General features: G+C 42.0%; 1 protein-coding gene across 1 annotated transcript in view; it reads left to right on the top strand.

Annotated features, from left to right (window-relative positions):
* Positions 1 to 15,395, top strand: part of INPP5F (inositol polyphosphate-5-phosphatase F) — a 103,914-nt gene that overhangs the window by 61,692 nt on the left and 26,827 nt on the right. The window contains exons 4-9 of the mRNA XM_006879895.1: positions 7,875 to 8,003; positions 8,199 to 8,366; positions 8,480 to 8,536; positions 11,555 to 11,753; positions 12,788 to 12,967; positions 13,884 to 13,951. Of these exons, the coding sequence (XP_006879957.1) occupies positions 7,875 to 8,003; positions 8,199 to 8,366; positions 8,480 to 8,536; positions 11,555 to 11,753; positions 12,788 to 12,967; positions 13,884 to 13,951 (801 nt within the window). The remainder of the gene's footprint in view (positions 1 to 7,874; positions 8,004 to 8,198; positions 8,367 to 8,479; positions 8,537 to 11,554; positions 11,754 to 12,787; positions 12,968 to 13,883; positions 13,952 to 15,395) is intronic.

The following is a 15,395-nucleotide window of genomic DNA, read 5'->3' as shown; positions in this document are numbered from 1 at the left end:
TGTCAATCAGTTCTTTCTGGTACAGTGAATCTGTGCATTTCCTCCATTTTCTTTTGGTGTTTTCTAAGTCATTCAATTCCCTGTAGCAATTTTTAATATTGTGACTCTAGGCTTAAATTTGTTTTTCAGTTCTCTAAGCTTGAGAAATGCAGAGTGAGTTCTTCCCTTTTTATTCTCCAATTCCAACTCTCCACACATTCCATTATAATACTTTGTCTTCTTGGGTTGTCCTTTGAAATCTTCTGTTTAGCTATTTCATCTTGTTTTCCCTTCTTGACATTCTATTGCAATTTTTAGAGTCTCTTCTGACATCCATTTTGGTTCCACATTACATAGCTGAGTATATATATGTGTTTATTGTGATTTCAGTGAAAGTATATAAAGCAAATTGGTTTTCCATTCATATACATTTCGTTTAATAGCATAATTACCGTACTTACAATGTAATACAGTTCTTCTCCCTTGTCCCTGCAATTCATGTTTCCATTAACTCTTCTGTCCTGCCCTCTCCTCTTATCCTCTGGGCTTTCTTCTTGGACAGATGCTGCTCTTTTGTTCATGTGTGGTTGGTTATTTTAAAGAATGAGCACCTCCTTGGTGTAACTGGTCACTTCATTTGGTCTGTTATTTGCCTGAAAATTCAGCCGTGAGGATAAGTTTTATTCCAGATTTGAAGGGTGACCTGGCCATAATCTTGAGGGTTCCACCAATGAAAGCAGTCAGCTTGGTGGTTTTCATTTTTCACTTTTGCATTTCCACATTTCTGCTCACTCTATTCAGGATCATCTGCTGTGATCCCTTCAAGAGCAGTACTAGACGTCTCACCTTTCTGGCCGCAGGATTATGGAAACTGAGATTCAGGTCTGTTAGTCTTTTGGACAGTTTCTATGCATCTTTGTTCATAAGTGAATATATTTATGGTGTTGTTGAACTGTTGAAGGTGTCACTCTCACCGGGGCTACTGAAGATTCTGTTCCATGTTAAGCATTGATGTACATTAGCTCTGCATAGTTAAAGATAAAAAGTAACTATAGAGAAAGCATGTCCAAATTTTTTTGGTAACTGTTTGGTGTTCCTTTCTCTCTCTTTCTTGAATCTAATTTTTTAACTTTGCATTTAAGCCTTTCCCCCCATCGTCTTAATCCTATTTTATGACAAAGGGGTTTTACATAGTGCATCATGGGGGTAAGAGCAAAGAAGATCTGTGTTGTAAATGGGAATGGCTTGCCAATTTGTTAGCTTGTTAATTCTTTGGTGTCCCATTTTTATTTCTCAGCTCCATTTAAAAGGAGCTTCCAGGAGCACAATTGTTTTTTAAATTGCCTTTTTCTGATTATACAGTTGATTGTGCAGTAGGAGGGGGACTAAATCTACTACTTAGAGTCATTGTCAGTGTCCGGGTGAGTGTTCGTGGCTGATTTCATTAGCCCCAAGCTCTTGGGGGAAATATAGTATTTTCCGATTTTTAAGAATAATGTTTTTCCATACATTTAATAATTTTTTTATGAACATACCTATTCCATGCGCTTAAAGAGACTATTTAAACCTGGCCGTGCGTTCCTGGTGGGCTGGGCATCACTTGGGTAAAGCTGAGCTTCACGTGGGGGGAGCGGGGCGTCACGTGGGAGGGGCTGGGTATTACGTGGGTGGGGCTGGGCGTCTCTTGGGGGAAGCACTCACTGGTTTCCTTCTTCCCAGGAGGCCCATTGGTACAGTCATTCTTTCAGATCTACTGGAGCCTCATTTGTCTTCTGTAATTGGAGCAGAAACAATTTTATTTCAGAGTCAAGTATTAATAGATATTTCTGGTTTTCTGCCTCAGTGGACTTTTCACCTCAAGGATGTCTTTAAATAAAGCCAATTAAAAAAAAATAACAGCTGCATTGATAATTCACATACAATAACCTTCACTTGTTTAAAGTGCACAATTCAGTAGTTTTTAGTATATAAATAAAATTGTGCAACTGTTCACGATTTTGAACACTTTCTTTATTCCAGCCAAAAAGAAATGCCATGTCCATTCTTTGTTTCCTCTCCCTCCTCAGCCTGCGGCGACCGTGGATCCATTTTTCATCTCCCTGGGTTTGCCTAATTCAGCATTCCATACCAATGATATGATACCTTATTTGGTCTTTTATGGCTCATTTCTTCCACTGAGCATGTTGTGTTGTTCATCAGTACTTCATTCCTTTTCATGGACAAATAATATTCCATCATAGGAATCTATCACATTTCAATTACCCTTTCACTGTGGTTAGGAACCACCCAGCCAGTTCCAACTCATAGTGACCTTGTAGGTAAAAGAACAAAGTAGTGCCCAAGCCTGTGCGTCCTCACAGACTTAGCTAGGTTTATGCCTTCTGTGCAGATGTGGGGCACACGTCACATGACTTAGAATTGACTTGACCGCGGTAGATTTGGTTTGGTTGATCTGTTTAAGATTTGGTCAGATTTTTGGGATATTTTTTAAAGCTTTTTATTGTGATTTGAGTGAAAACTTACAAAGCAAATTGGTTTTCTATTCAACTACTCACATGTATTATGTTTTATGATACTGCTATCATCATGGTGTAACAACACTCTTCCATTTCATTCCTGTGATTCTCCTTTCTGCTAATCCTTTCAGATCCTGAATGATTGATTGTACTAAGGAGTGAGTACTTCCATGTTGTTAATGTTCATGGTTTGTTGTTACTGTTGTTGGTTGACTTCAAGTCTAGCCGACTCATAGCGACCCTACGAACAAAAGCCCTGAAGCCCCTCTACAACTATCGATATTTATCAAAGTGCATAGAGTTTCCGGAGGCATGTTATAGGCCTTATTATTTGGCTAAATGTTGAGCCACAAGAGTGAGTTTAGTTCCAGGCTTACGGGGTGGCTGAGGACCACGTTCCAGGGGGTTCCACCAAGTTCTCATAGCTGTCAGGTTGGTAATTTTTATCATTTTGCATTTTGTTCCACATTTCCCCTCCCGTTCTTGCCAGGACTTTTTTGTGATCTATTGAGATTTGCATCCAGTGTATAAGTTGGTCAGTTCAGAGCAATCAGTAGTGTAGCCAGGGCCCCAGCCTCGTTTTTTGTCTCATCTGAGGGTCACAGAGTTTTGGTTGACCATTAGAAGAACCCCCCCAAACCATTTTGCTGGTCTTTTAAAATGACTTGGAATGAGGAATCTGTGAGATTCAAATAAACAAGAACATAGATGTTCTTTCCTTTGTAAAAACACCCTTTAAAGTTTTATAAGTTTATATTCCATGTCTGCATATCTTATTTGCTTTATCTCCTTGCCTTAATAGATAACCACATCATTTTCCATATTTAGTTTCCCATTAGACATCTGTTTAAAATTTCAGTTCCAGATGGATATGGCTAGATAGGAACATTTAAAGTAAAACCATTTCTTTTCCTTTTTTGAACAGCAGCAGCAGTCTGTAATCTTGACTGAGAAATACAAGTTTCAAGAACAGTAGAAGAAGTAGAAGAGTACTTGGGGGGAGCACTGGGTTTCTCTTACACTCAGGGGTATCAGAGTTTCAGTAAGGCCCTCAGCAGGTTCTATCCAGAACTTCCTGGGCCTCTGGACGAGGAAATGTGATCCCACTGTCAGTGCTTTACATTGTAATCCCAGTGGCTCTGTTTAAACACAACATTGTAGCACTGGGTGGGATCCCAAGATGGAATTTCCTCTGTTCCGGTCTTAACAAGGACAGAAGGTACCCCTTTCAGAAGGAGAATAGTGTATTGTGTGAAAGGAGAGAAGGTTAGTACTCCAGCAGAAATGGAAAAGACCCTCAGGCCTTAGAAAACTCTCTCTCTCTCACACACACACACACGTATGTGCTAAAGCATTGTCACCCACTTGTGGCATCAAACCTCAGCTGATTTTGATTGTTTTTTTAAAAAGAAGGAAAAGGTCTGCTCTGTGTTTTCTAAAGGTAGCTATGTAGAAGATTCTGAAATATTCTTTGAAAGGATGTATGTCTAAAGTAATTTAACACCCTTGGTAACAGCAGTCAAGAATTAAGGAGATGGAAAATCTGCAGTTAGGAACCTCTCCAAATTATTGAGGAGTAATGATGTCAGTATGAGGACTAAGTTGTGTCTGATTCAGGCCATTTGCCTCTGAGAGCTGGACAGTGAATAAGGATGACAGAAAAATTGATGCCTTTGAGCTGTGGTAGTGGAGAAAAGCAATGAACGTCTCATGGATGGCCAAAAGAACACATAGATCTGTCTTGGAGAGGGTGCAGCCAGAGAGCTCTTTGGAGGCAGGAATGATGAGGCTTCGCCTCACATATTTGGAGCATGTTTGCTAGGAGGGGTTATTCCTTGGAGGGGAACATGATGCTGGGAAGGGTGGAGGGTTGGCAAGGAGAGGAAGGCCCTCATCTAGGTGGAGAATAATGGAGGGTGAGGTCAAGAGCTTGTCTAAGTGATCCCATCCAGCCAGTACCTGACAAGGAGGGGACTCGAAAAGCAGATGTTGACTAGTCTAAGTGATGGGGAGATGGCAGCTATGAAAGCCAGATAAAAGAATGAGTCAGCAAATAGAGGAGGAGTTGAGATAGTAAAAGAGGAATAAAGTTTTTAGAGCACAAAGAATGAGCAGAGAGCTTAGGATAGAGCATAGGAAACACCAATACCTGAGGGACAGAGTGAGGCACCAGCAAAGGAGCCCAAGAAGGAAGAGCTGGAGGTGAGAAAGAGCCCTTGAGCTACGGTGTCCCCAGGACTGGAGGAAGAGGAGTCAGGGAAAGGGCAACGTGCAGAAGAGAGGAAAGGTTTGTCCTTTTCATGATTGAGGAGGTCACTGGCCCCAACAGTTCATTGGAGCCTTAACTCTTCGCCCTACCCCTGTCAGACTCCTTGTGGCCCCAGTGTCTGTGCCAGTTGTGTGTTTTTGGAACCCTGCTGACTCACAGCTGGAACTCCAGGATTGAGGAATGGATTTCAGGAAGAAGCGGGGGAGAGTTTCAACCATACCTAACATGTTAGAGGTGGCAGAGAAGGTGGCATTAGAGTGAGCATCTGGAAGGAGGGGACGGGGGAAGGTGAGGCAAACCCCAGATCCTGTAGGAGACAGAGCCGGCTGTTAGCTGGGAAGCGAGGGGAAGGGTGGGTGTAGAATAGGCACGCTGCTGAGTGTCACTGCACGATAGTTACGTCTTTACACTAGTCTTCAATTCAGCCCTGGGGAGAAATTTTGCTGACTTGAATGCTTTTGAGGAATAATTATGTCTGACAAATGCATAATATCCTGTTTTGAATACTGAAATTGCAGCAGTCCATAACTCAGTTCGGGCATGTCTTCAGATTTTTTTTTCTAAACCAAGTATTATTAATATGTCGAGATAATTGCTAAGATTCTGTGTAAATTTGCTAACCGACAGTGGCTTGCTTCAAGCACAGCAGTCAGGCCCCCCGAAAGGGAAGCTTGTCAGGACCTGCCTCTCTGACATGGGACCAAGAAAGGAGCAGACTGACGATGTCCCAGGTCTGCGTCCTTGACTCACATGACACGCTGGCCCACACTTGTATTTTTGTGCTGACTGCTTGGCTGGCTGGCGGGGGAGCAGTGTCTCCAGGCACACCTCGGACACTTCCGGTTTGGTTCTTTTTTTTATTTTCGTTTTTCTACCCCGCCTCCAGTCCAGTTTGGTTCTAAACCACGACAAGAAAGCAAGTCACATGCATTTGTTTTACAGTGTCTGTAAAAGCCATGTTTACACTGTCCTGTAGGCTGTTAAAGGAACCACCGTGATACAGTGCGCAGTGTACTGGGCTACACTCCCAAAAGTTGACAGTTCAGATTGCTCTGAAGTAGAAAGATGAGCAGTCTCCTCTCGTGAAGATTTCTCTCCAGCCTCAGAAACCCTGCGGTGGGCGCTGCACATCAGTTAGAACCAACCTGACAGCCGTAGTCTGGGTTAGGGTCATCTGTAAAGCGTGTCGCAATGTCAGAAGAGTTCTTCTTGGTCCAAGGTACCGTCTGATAAAAAAAAATGCAGAATTCAACAAAGTGAACTCCCCTTTCCTGTGAACCTGATGGAAGGGAAACTGAGTTCGGTTCAGGCAGGGGTTTCCGTCTCTTCTCCCTTACCTTACTTGCGTTTAGTTTCCTTGTCTTTAACAGGAGGGCAGGAGCAGTGTAAAGTTGTAGTTGTGTAGTAAGACTCACGTGAACTCGAGTGAATCGAGTTTTTCACAGTCCTCATTTTGACAGAGGCATTAAATCAGTTGGCAGCTCTGTGGTTACATCTGAAAATAGCCTACGTCACCATTTTCCATTTCCAAGACGTATTAAACTGGACTAGTCAGCCTGTCTTTACATTTCTAAAGAAAGCTTGAGGGTTTTTTCTCCTTGTCTTGTTTTTATTCCATTCTGTTTTTCATCTGTTAATAGTTATTCTCTAAGTAAGATACAATAATTAGTAGTTACTGAGTATTAACTCTTGTTAATGAGAGGCCACCAGTCGGTGGAACTGTAAAACTAGTGTGTTGAAAATGGAACTCATCTGCATACAGTTAAGAGAATTCTTGTGTACATTTATAAATACTTGGTTTATGTGGAGAGCACATGAAGTTGTATATGAAACCCTTGCCTTTAATGAGCCTGCTTTAGAAGCTCTGTGTCTTGACAACGTCATGTACCTCTTCTCTCTCCCCTTTTGCCCCCACTTCATTGGGACAGTGTATGCATTTCCTATAGCCCCTTCTTACTGCTTCTTCAAATGTAGCCATGTCTCTGAACCCAAGAGTACAGCACTGTGTTTATCTCATTGGAGAACAGGAGCACAGAGAATGGTTAATGTATCTAGTTTTAAGATTCCCAGCAGAGATGATTAAAGACGTCTCAACAGAAACTTTAGCACAAGATAACTGTGAAACAACAGCCCTGAGACAGAACACATGGCTCAGGAGTATTTTGCAATTTTTAAAATAATAGGTACTAACTTAGTGCTGCTGTAACTGAGACCACAGGTGCATCTTTAACAAACAGAAAATTATCACCTTGCAGTTAAGGAAGATAGACATTTACATTCAAGGTGTCAGCTCTAAGGGAAAGGCTTTTCTCTGTCAGTTCAGAAGGAAAGTCCTGGTTGCCTTCAGCAGCCGTGGGCCCAGCTCTCTCTGGAGCTTCCTAGCACAGAACCTTGAGGGCAGAAGGATACCCCTGCTCCTGGCACGACACTTCTTCCTTGGTGGTTCTGAGATTCTCCCATCAGCTCACTTCCTTCTCCCACCTTTTTAAAAATTTTGTTATTTTGTGTGTGTACCGTCAAATTGGATCTGACTGTTACAGGAGGAGATTACCTCTCCTCCAGCAGAGCATCTGGTGGATTTGAAACGTATGCCTCTGGGATTGCAGTGCAGCTTCTTGCCACTAGGCCACCAGAGCTCCCTAACTTCCTTCCCTTTTGTCTCTTGTGAGACAAAGGTGTTATAGGCTACACTCTCATGACTGTGGTATTATGAGTGTTGCTATAAATTTTTAATTCTTTTACAACTAATTTTTGGGCAGGACACCTTTCAGCCCATGATAAGACATCAGATTTTTTAAATTTTAACTTTTTCTCAGAGCATTTTCTTTTTCTGCTGTATTGGGCATGGATTTACTATAGCCTAACCTGAACTCTTCATCTTCAATCCTGACTGTATCCTGCCCTGTTACTTTTGGTGTCTTTACCTCTTCTGTAGCTTTCTAGTCATTGGAAATACTGTGATTCTTATTAGCATTTCATTTTATTCTCTCCTGAGCCTTCCTTGTAACAGAAATGTTTGAGGGATAGCATTCTCTTCTGCACTCATATTTGAATATTCAATAAGCAAATGCTTATTATTGCTAATCTATCATCTCTCTCTTATTTTTTAGCTCTGTAAGAAGCATCATTTTGGAATTAACAAACCAGAGAAGATTATCCCATCTCCTGATGACTCAAAGTTTCTACTGAAGACTTTTACCCATATTAAATCCAACGTGTCTGCACCTAATAAAAAGAAGGTAAGAGTTTAGTTAGCATGACTTTGGGTGAATTTTTTAGTATTTTGAAATCTGAGAGTAATTTTCCTACTTAAGAATTTGGTTTCTAGACCCTTTATGAAAGAAAGGCCTTCAGTTCTCTCCTGAGAAGCTGGGGAGGGTAAGCCACAGAATACGTATGATTCCTGTAATAATGACAGATGGCATTTCTTACAGGTCAAAGAAAGTAAAGAAAAGGAGAAGTTGGAGAGGAGATTACTTGAAGAATTGCTAAAGATGTTCATGGACTCAGAATCCTTTTACTATAGCTTGACGTATGACCTGACCAACTCGGTGCAAAGACAGAGCTCCGGAGAGGGAGACAGCCGGCCCCTCTGGCAGAAGGTAGTGCTGGGCTCGGAGTAGACTTGCCTTCAGGATGATGCCTGCACCCACTGGCTTTCATAGAAAACAGAGCAGGCTGTTTCTGAACTGTGTGTTCTCTTCTCTCTCTCCAGGTTGATGACAGATTTTTCTGGAATAAATACATGATACAGGATCTCACTGCGATTGGTGTGAGTAGTTGTTAACATATCTTGAATTGTAGTTAAGCACGTCTTCATCTGTGTTAAAATAAAAATCTGTTTGCCGCCTGTAGAATGATGTCAGTTAGGGATTCTTAGACAGTCTTTCAAGGCAATTCGCACTGCAAAGCCACAACCTGTCTATTTCCACAGGTCCCCAGGGTACTAGTCACATCAGACTGTGCAAGTGCTCGTCTCAGAATTCCTACAGAGGAAGTATTTTGTTTGCACCTGTGGAAACTGTGAAGCCCCGTGTTCCTCAGTGACGCTAACTAGCCTCACTGGGTTGGCATTTCCTGATCTTTAAACTAAGGAATGGGAATTTTTTTTTAAAAAAGAGAAATTTCCAGGAAATGTGAATATGTAAAAATTAAAATATATTACTATTTCAAGACATTATTTCTTTCCATTTATACGTCCTTCACACTGCTTGATGCTTTTGTGTTTGCTGCTGTTCTTAAATCTGCCTTTCAGAATGAAAACATTTCTGATATTAATAATAATAATTGACACTAGGGAATTGGGACAGACAGATTCCAGGACGCTAAGACTGTTGCAGAATTGTAGATGTGATTCAGGGAAGAGAGGGAACACAGTGCAGGAATTGTGTGCTGCTCCTTCCACTTCCAGGGTTATGGTCTTGCTTTAGTCTGTCCAAGAAGGATGGTTGCCTCATTGATTCATTTACTCATCAAATATTTGAAGGATTTTTGTGTCTCTGTTTAGGGCTCTGGTAACTTAGTGGTTAGAGATTTCATCTGCTAACTGAAAAGGTTGGCATTTTCAAAACCACTAGCCAATCCCTCTGGTAGAGAAAGATGTGACACTAAAGGTGACAGCCCTGGACACCTGTGGACAGATGGCTGTCCTGTGGCCTACAGTGTGTCACTGAGTCAGAATGTATTTGATGGCGGGGGGTGGGTTTTCATGTGCCCGCGATGGTGATGAGGTTTGTAGCCCAAAGGCTTCATGTCCCTGGCAGTTCCAGTCATCCGGTGATTCCAAGCAAGAAGGATGAGCAGATTCCTCCCATTCACAGGCCATTTACAGCCTCGGAAACCAGCTAGAGTCGCTGTGAGAGCGGACTCTGTGGCAGCAAATGAATGTTTCCATTCTGAGAAATAAACAGAGCACATTGATAGCTGCATAAGGCCATGCATTAGCTTTTTTTAAAAAATAACTTTTCCAATATTCTGTTCTGAACCTTTTTCTTTCTTTTTGTTTCTCCCTATACACCTGTGCTGAGATGTTCGTTATAAATGATTTTTACTTTATGTAGTGCAAACTACCCACTGTATTGTAACAAGACATGAAATTGTTCTCACTTCTGTTTATGATGCTGACCAAACTCTGACCATCAAACATCAGGGTAGAAAAGACAGTGACATGGGCCTTTTTAAAAAAAATTATTTTATTTTATTATTTTGTGTGTGTGTGTGTGTGTACCGTCAAATCATCAGATCTGACTGGTACAGGAGGAGATTATTCCTCCTTCTCCAGCAAAGCATCTGGTGGATTTGAACAGTGCACCTCTGGGATTACAGTACACCGTCTTGCCACTAGGCCTCCAGAGCTCACCGACATGGGACTTTGCAGTGCATGTTAGGCCTGTCCTCTGGCACCCACACTATCAAGTTCTAGTATGGTGTGAGGCGTTTTCAGTAGAACATGTTCCCATTCTGTTTGGCACTGATAAAGGTAGCATCTGGCAATGTTTATTTCTGTGTTCCTGTCTAGGATCCCATTTGCTGCTAGAACAGATATATAGGTAGTGGGACCTGTGGTAGGAATAAGGAATGCAGGTAATGCCTTCATCTCACTGTTCTCAGTTCTTGCCACCTTCCTGAGATCTGGTTCGCAGGCTCCATAATACCTTTCAACAGGTCCTAGAGTTTGTGGTGATGGAGGAGGAGATGGACTTGACATTGATATGGTGACTAAGTCCACATAACAGCTATGGAGATAGAAGGAGAGAAAGTAAGACTGAGAACAGCTCTAGAGTGCTTTATATCTTTATGTGGCTTCTACACACACTTAAGAAACCTGTATATTCATGGTCTGACACACAGACAAGGAAGTCTGTAACTTTAATACCCCTCTAATTATGCTGGATCAGAGCCCTCTCAGCACAATGGTGAAAACCCCTCAGATGCTGACTGAAAAGTCAGCAGTTCTAACCTGCTCTGCAGGAGAACGATGTGGGAGTCAGCCTCTGGAAAGATTTACAGCCTTGAAAACTCCGTAGGGCAGTTCTACTCTATCCTGCAGGAATACTGAGTTGGAACCAACTCAAGGAAAAAAAGGTTTGCGTGAGCACAATTCAGCGTGAGTTAAGTATGAGGTAGTAATGCTCACTGATTGCTGTCGAGTTGGATCCGACTCCTCGCCGAGCCTCCTGTGGGTTCTGACCGGCTGCACATTGCACAGGACGAGACTCCTCACCTTTCTCCAGCAGAGCTCCCCATGGGGAATAGTTACGCCTGTTTCTCAGAGGAGGAAGTCAAAGCACAGTCGCATTGAGTGTTCCCCTCAGTGAGCTCATGAGGGTGGAGCTCGAATCTGCACCAGGCGGGCTCACGCCTGTGCTTTACCCTTCTCAGTCCGTTCTTTTTAAATTTACCACCAAAAACGAAAGAAAAGGCCTGTCCTTCCCAAGCTCCTTCCCCGTGCCTCTCTTCTTTCCCATCCCTTCTTCTGTCCTTCACTTTTCATTTTTATTGCTCCCTTCTCCCTTTTTCCTTCCTTCTGTGATGTTCTCCTTGAAAAGCAGAAAACAAGGTTAAGGAATGGCAGCTTTCTATTTTGATACACTGATTCTGTGAGGACAGTGGCTGGGTCTGGGGAACCGTGCGGGCAGTGGCTGGGTCTGGGGAGCCGTGCGGGCAGTGGCTGGGTCTGGGGAGCCGTGCAGGCAGTGGCTGGGTCTGGGGAGCCGTGCGGGCATTGGCTGGGGCTGGGAACCGGCCGTCCTGTGCAGAGCAGCGGCTGCATGACCCACATTATTTTCAGACCCCAGATGTGAGCTTCTGGATCATCCCCATCATCCAAGGTTTTGTGCAGATTGAAGAACTCGTGGTTAATTACAGCGAAGCCTCTGACGAGGAGAGGAGCAGCCCAGAGACGCCCCCTCAGGAGTCCACGTGTGTCGACGACATCCACCCGCGGTTTCTCGTGGCCCTCATTTCACGCCGAAGCAGGCACAGAGCAGGTGAGCCCCGGGATGAGAGCGAGGAGCAGGTCCAGGTGAGGGGGGGCTGCAGCTGTGTGGAGGTGCTGCCGGTGATGGTTTGAAGTGCGCTGTGCTTCAGAGAGCAGAGTGACTATAAATACCATGATACAGGTGGAGACTGATTTTTGGAAAGGAGGGAGTAGGGAAGAAATAGCAAAAAGAGAGAAAAGGAGAAAGGTGGTTGGCATGTGCTTCTAAATACTAATGCTTCCGGTGTCTGCTTGTGGGTTCAGAGGAGCACATGAGGTCCCTGGTCACACAATTAACTGAAAGGTTAGAGGTTCAAGTCCTCCCAGAGGCACTTAGTTATTGAAAATCCTCTAGAGCACAGACTAGATTCTGGCTCACGTTAGGTTGCCAGGAATCAGTCATTTTGGGGACAACTGGTTGCCATGGACCCAGCCAGGTGTGGGTAGGCTGTGCTCAGAACAGCCCCCTCCATCACCCCATGCTCCACATGGGAAAGGGGCTTCCTGCGTGCTCTGCCGAGGGGGCTGGTGCTGGTTCCTCTGGGAACCCTTCTCTTTCAGTCTTAGGCTTCCTCAGTGTCACCTTTTTAACATCAGTGGCACCTATATTTATGTTTTGGGACAGATCAGTAGTCTTCTGCCTGTCAGTTTCATATTGGCTCCCAAGCAAAGCTAAAGTACATATGCACCCTCACCTCACTTACCAGCTGTCTTATTAACTGACATTTTGGGTTTACAGCAGTAGTAAAAAATCTACTAGCTGACCATTTGCTCATTAAGGACATAACCTGTGTCGGTTATAAATGCCCAGGTGTGAGAGTACTGCTAACTGTGATGGTCAAGGTTAGGTGTCCGCGTGACTGTGTGATGCTGAGTGTTGGGCAGCTGTGTCACGATGCAGTCCTCCTCCTTTTTACAGTCACCTTCCATTTTCATGTAACGACCTGGTCTTTGGAACTTAACCATGTCAAGTACAGAGCAGCTGTATTTGGTTATGAAGCAACTAGTCAGACTAAATTTTGTTTTGTTTCAATTTTCTTTCAGGAATGCGTTATAAGCGAAGAGGTGTTGATAAAAATGGAAATGTTGCAAATTACGTGGAGACGGAGCAGCTGATCCACGTTCACAACCACACGCTGTCATTTATTCAGACACGGGGCTCTGTGCCTGTGTTCTGGAGCCAGGTTGGCTATCGATACAACCCAAGACCGCGGCTGGACAAAAGTAAGCTTGTCAGTAGCTTGTTTTTTAAATGATAACTTCAGGGAGAAGGGTCTTTTTTGAAAAGCTAGGTACTTGATGAGTTTACTTTGATAAACATTTTCATTCAAAACAATAGCTATCTCATGATGCCAATTCTGGTGGAAAGTGCTTGAGTTATAGATATCATAGTTGCTTACTCCTTGAATTAATTTAACAATGAACAGAAATTCCCCAGTAATGGTGCAAAACATAGTTTATTTCCCAAATTTCACTTACTACTGTTTTGAAAGACACCTTAGTGAATGCTTAATTTTGAAAAGTGTGAATGTAGCCCTTATTGGTAGAGGCAGAACTACGTTAACAAGCTGGCATCTGCCAAAAGTAGATTAAGATGTTTTTATTGAAATGTTTCTCAGTCTTTTTGTTTTAAATAGTAAGGTTTCATTTCTGCCAGTTATTTAACTTTAGCACTAAGATTGTTAAGCTTTTTAAATAATATTATATTGTTGAATGAGGTTGAATCTTATTTGTGTGAAATATTTTTTTTCAAAGCTTAATTTATACTCTTTGAGAATTCAGTAGCTTCAGTTTTTTAAAATCCTTTCTTGGAGGAATTTTTTTTTTCTTGGAGGAATTTTTATTCTTTTGTTATAAACTGTATGAAATAGTTTCTGAGTAGATTATATATATATTTCACTTATAAATATTTAATGCCATAAATCTACAGTTTGCACTTTCAGAAATACTTTCAGTTCAGTCTGATTTAAAAATGAGATTAGAGATTTTTGGTGTCACATCCCACTTCAAAATTCTGTTTAAGACAATCTTAGTTAAACTTTCAATAAATTATTTCAGTATAAAAGTAAGGATGAATCAATACTAATTTATGTTTTGAGCATGGTCAGAAAAAAATCTATTTTCTATTACTTCTTTGTAGGTGAAAAGGAAACTGTTACCTATTTCTGTGCTCACTTTGAAGAGCAGCTGAAAATTTACAAAAAACAGGTGGGCTTTGATCTCTACTGGTAAAGCATCCCTCCCTATTTAGAAATAATTCTGCACATGCTTTCTTACTTTTAATGAAAAGAACAGTGTATTATTTATTCACAGTTAAGCAAAGCAGTATTTACCATGAAGTTAAAGATATACATCAGCCAAGAATATTCTTAGTATTCTTTTAAAATAATCATTGAGCTAGCTAGTTTGTATTTGAATAAGATAAAGAGATTAGACTGCATTAATTCAATGTGTGAAGTGTCTGAAGTACAAATGAAAGCCATCTCTCAGTGCCACCCACACTCTCCCCTCCTGGAAAGAACAATTTCTGTGTGTCTTTCATGATCTTATTTCTCTGTTCACTTTTCGTACATATTCATATATAGGATGAGATCCTGAAGCCAAAGCCAATTGAAAACAGCCTCTCTCAGGCCTATTCAGGGTAGTATGACTATAGACCAACTGAAAATGTTAGATCAAATGTAAGTTTACTAAGATGACCAGATTTTTGATATATGTAAAAACAGTTTCCTATCAAGGTTTATATGTAACAGTTATTCTCGTATCATCAGTGAGCAATAGAAATGTGAAACACAAACAAGCACACATATAGTATGTGTATATACTATATATGTGTGTGTGTGTGTATATTATATATAGTAGGGTCTCTGTGTTTGTGTGTGTATAAATAATAATATCACACACACAGAGGGGAAAATATGAGTACCTGAAGAACAGAGACATAAACCTGGGAGAGAAGACTCAATATTGAATAAATTTTTAATTTTCTTTTAACTAATACATAAATTTATCATAATCCCAAAACCACAACATTCAGAGTTTTTAGTATTTTACACACACACATACATGTGTGCACTCGCTCACATACCCCCCCCCACACACACAGATAGCCTCATAACATTGGATCTTGAGAACTCAGGCACGTGTATAGGACTGTGAGAACTCGGTCACGGTTTAGACGTCATTCATTCATTGTGATTGTTTTTCACCACTGCGCTGGAAGTGACTCACGTTTTCAGAGGCTGTAAATCATAAGCGAGGAAATTGCTCATCTTTCCCCTGCAGAGCAGCTGGTGGGTTTGAACCACATGCCTTTGGGCTTGCAGCACAACTCCCTACCCACTAGGCCACCAGAACTCCAATTCCTGTTGATGATATATCTATAAAACTGAACAAAATGCTACCCATCTCGTCCCGTCTGCATGGTGGGTGGTATGTTTGAGTCCATGTTGACTTTGATGTCAGTCCTTTTAAGTGAAGGTAACTCTCACTGTAATTGACCCTCTGCTTTGCCAGTGCTCATCTCCTCATCTCCTTCCTGGCAGTTTTTCCCCTAATGTTGTGTCCAGAACGAAGCAAGCCACCCTCACCAACCACCCCTCCAAGGAGTGTTCAGTGCGTGTTTTCTTACCTGACATGTTTGTTGTTCTTT

The sequence above is a fragment of the Elephantulus edwardii genome, unplaced genomic scaffold (genome assembly GCF_000299155.1).
Source record: "Elephantulus edwardii isolate Elephantulus edwardi_28Jun2011 unplaced genomic scaffold, EleEdw1.0 scaffold00006, whole genome shotgun sequence".
NCBI classification, from domain to species: Eukaryota; Metazoa; Chordata; class Mammalia; order Macroscelidea; family Macroscelididae; genus Elephantulus; species Elephantulus edwardii.
The sequence above is the reverse complement of the archived record's forward strand: the minus strand, read 5'-3'. Positions and strand labels throughout refer to the sequence as shown.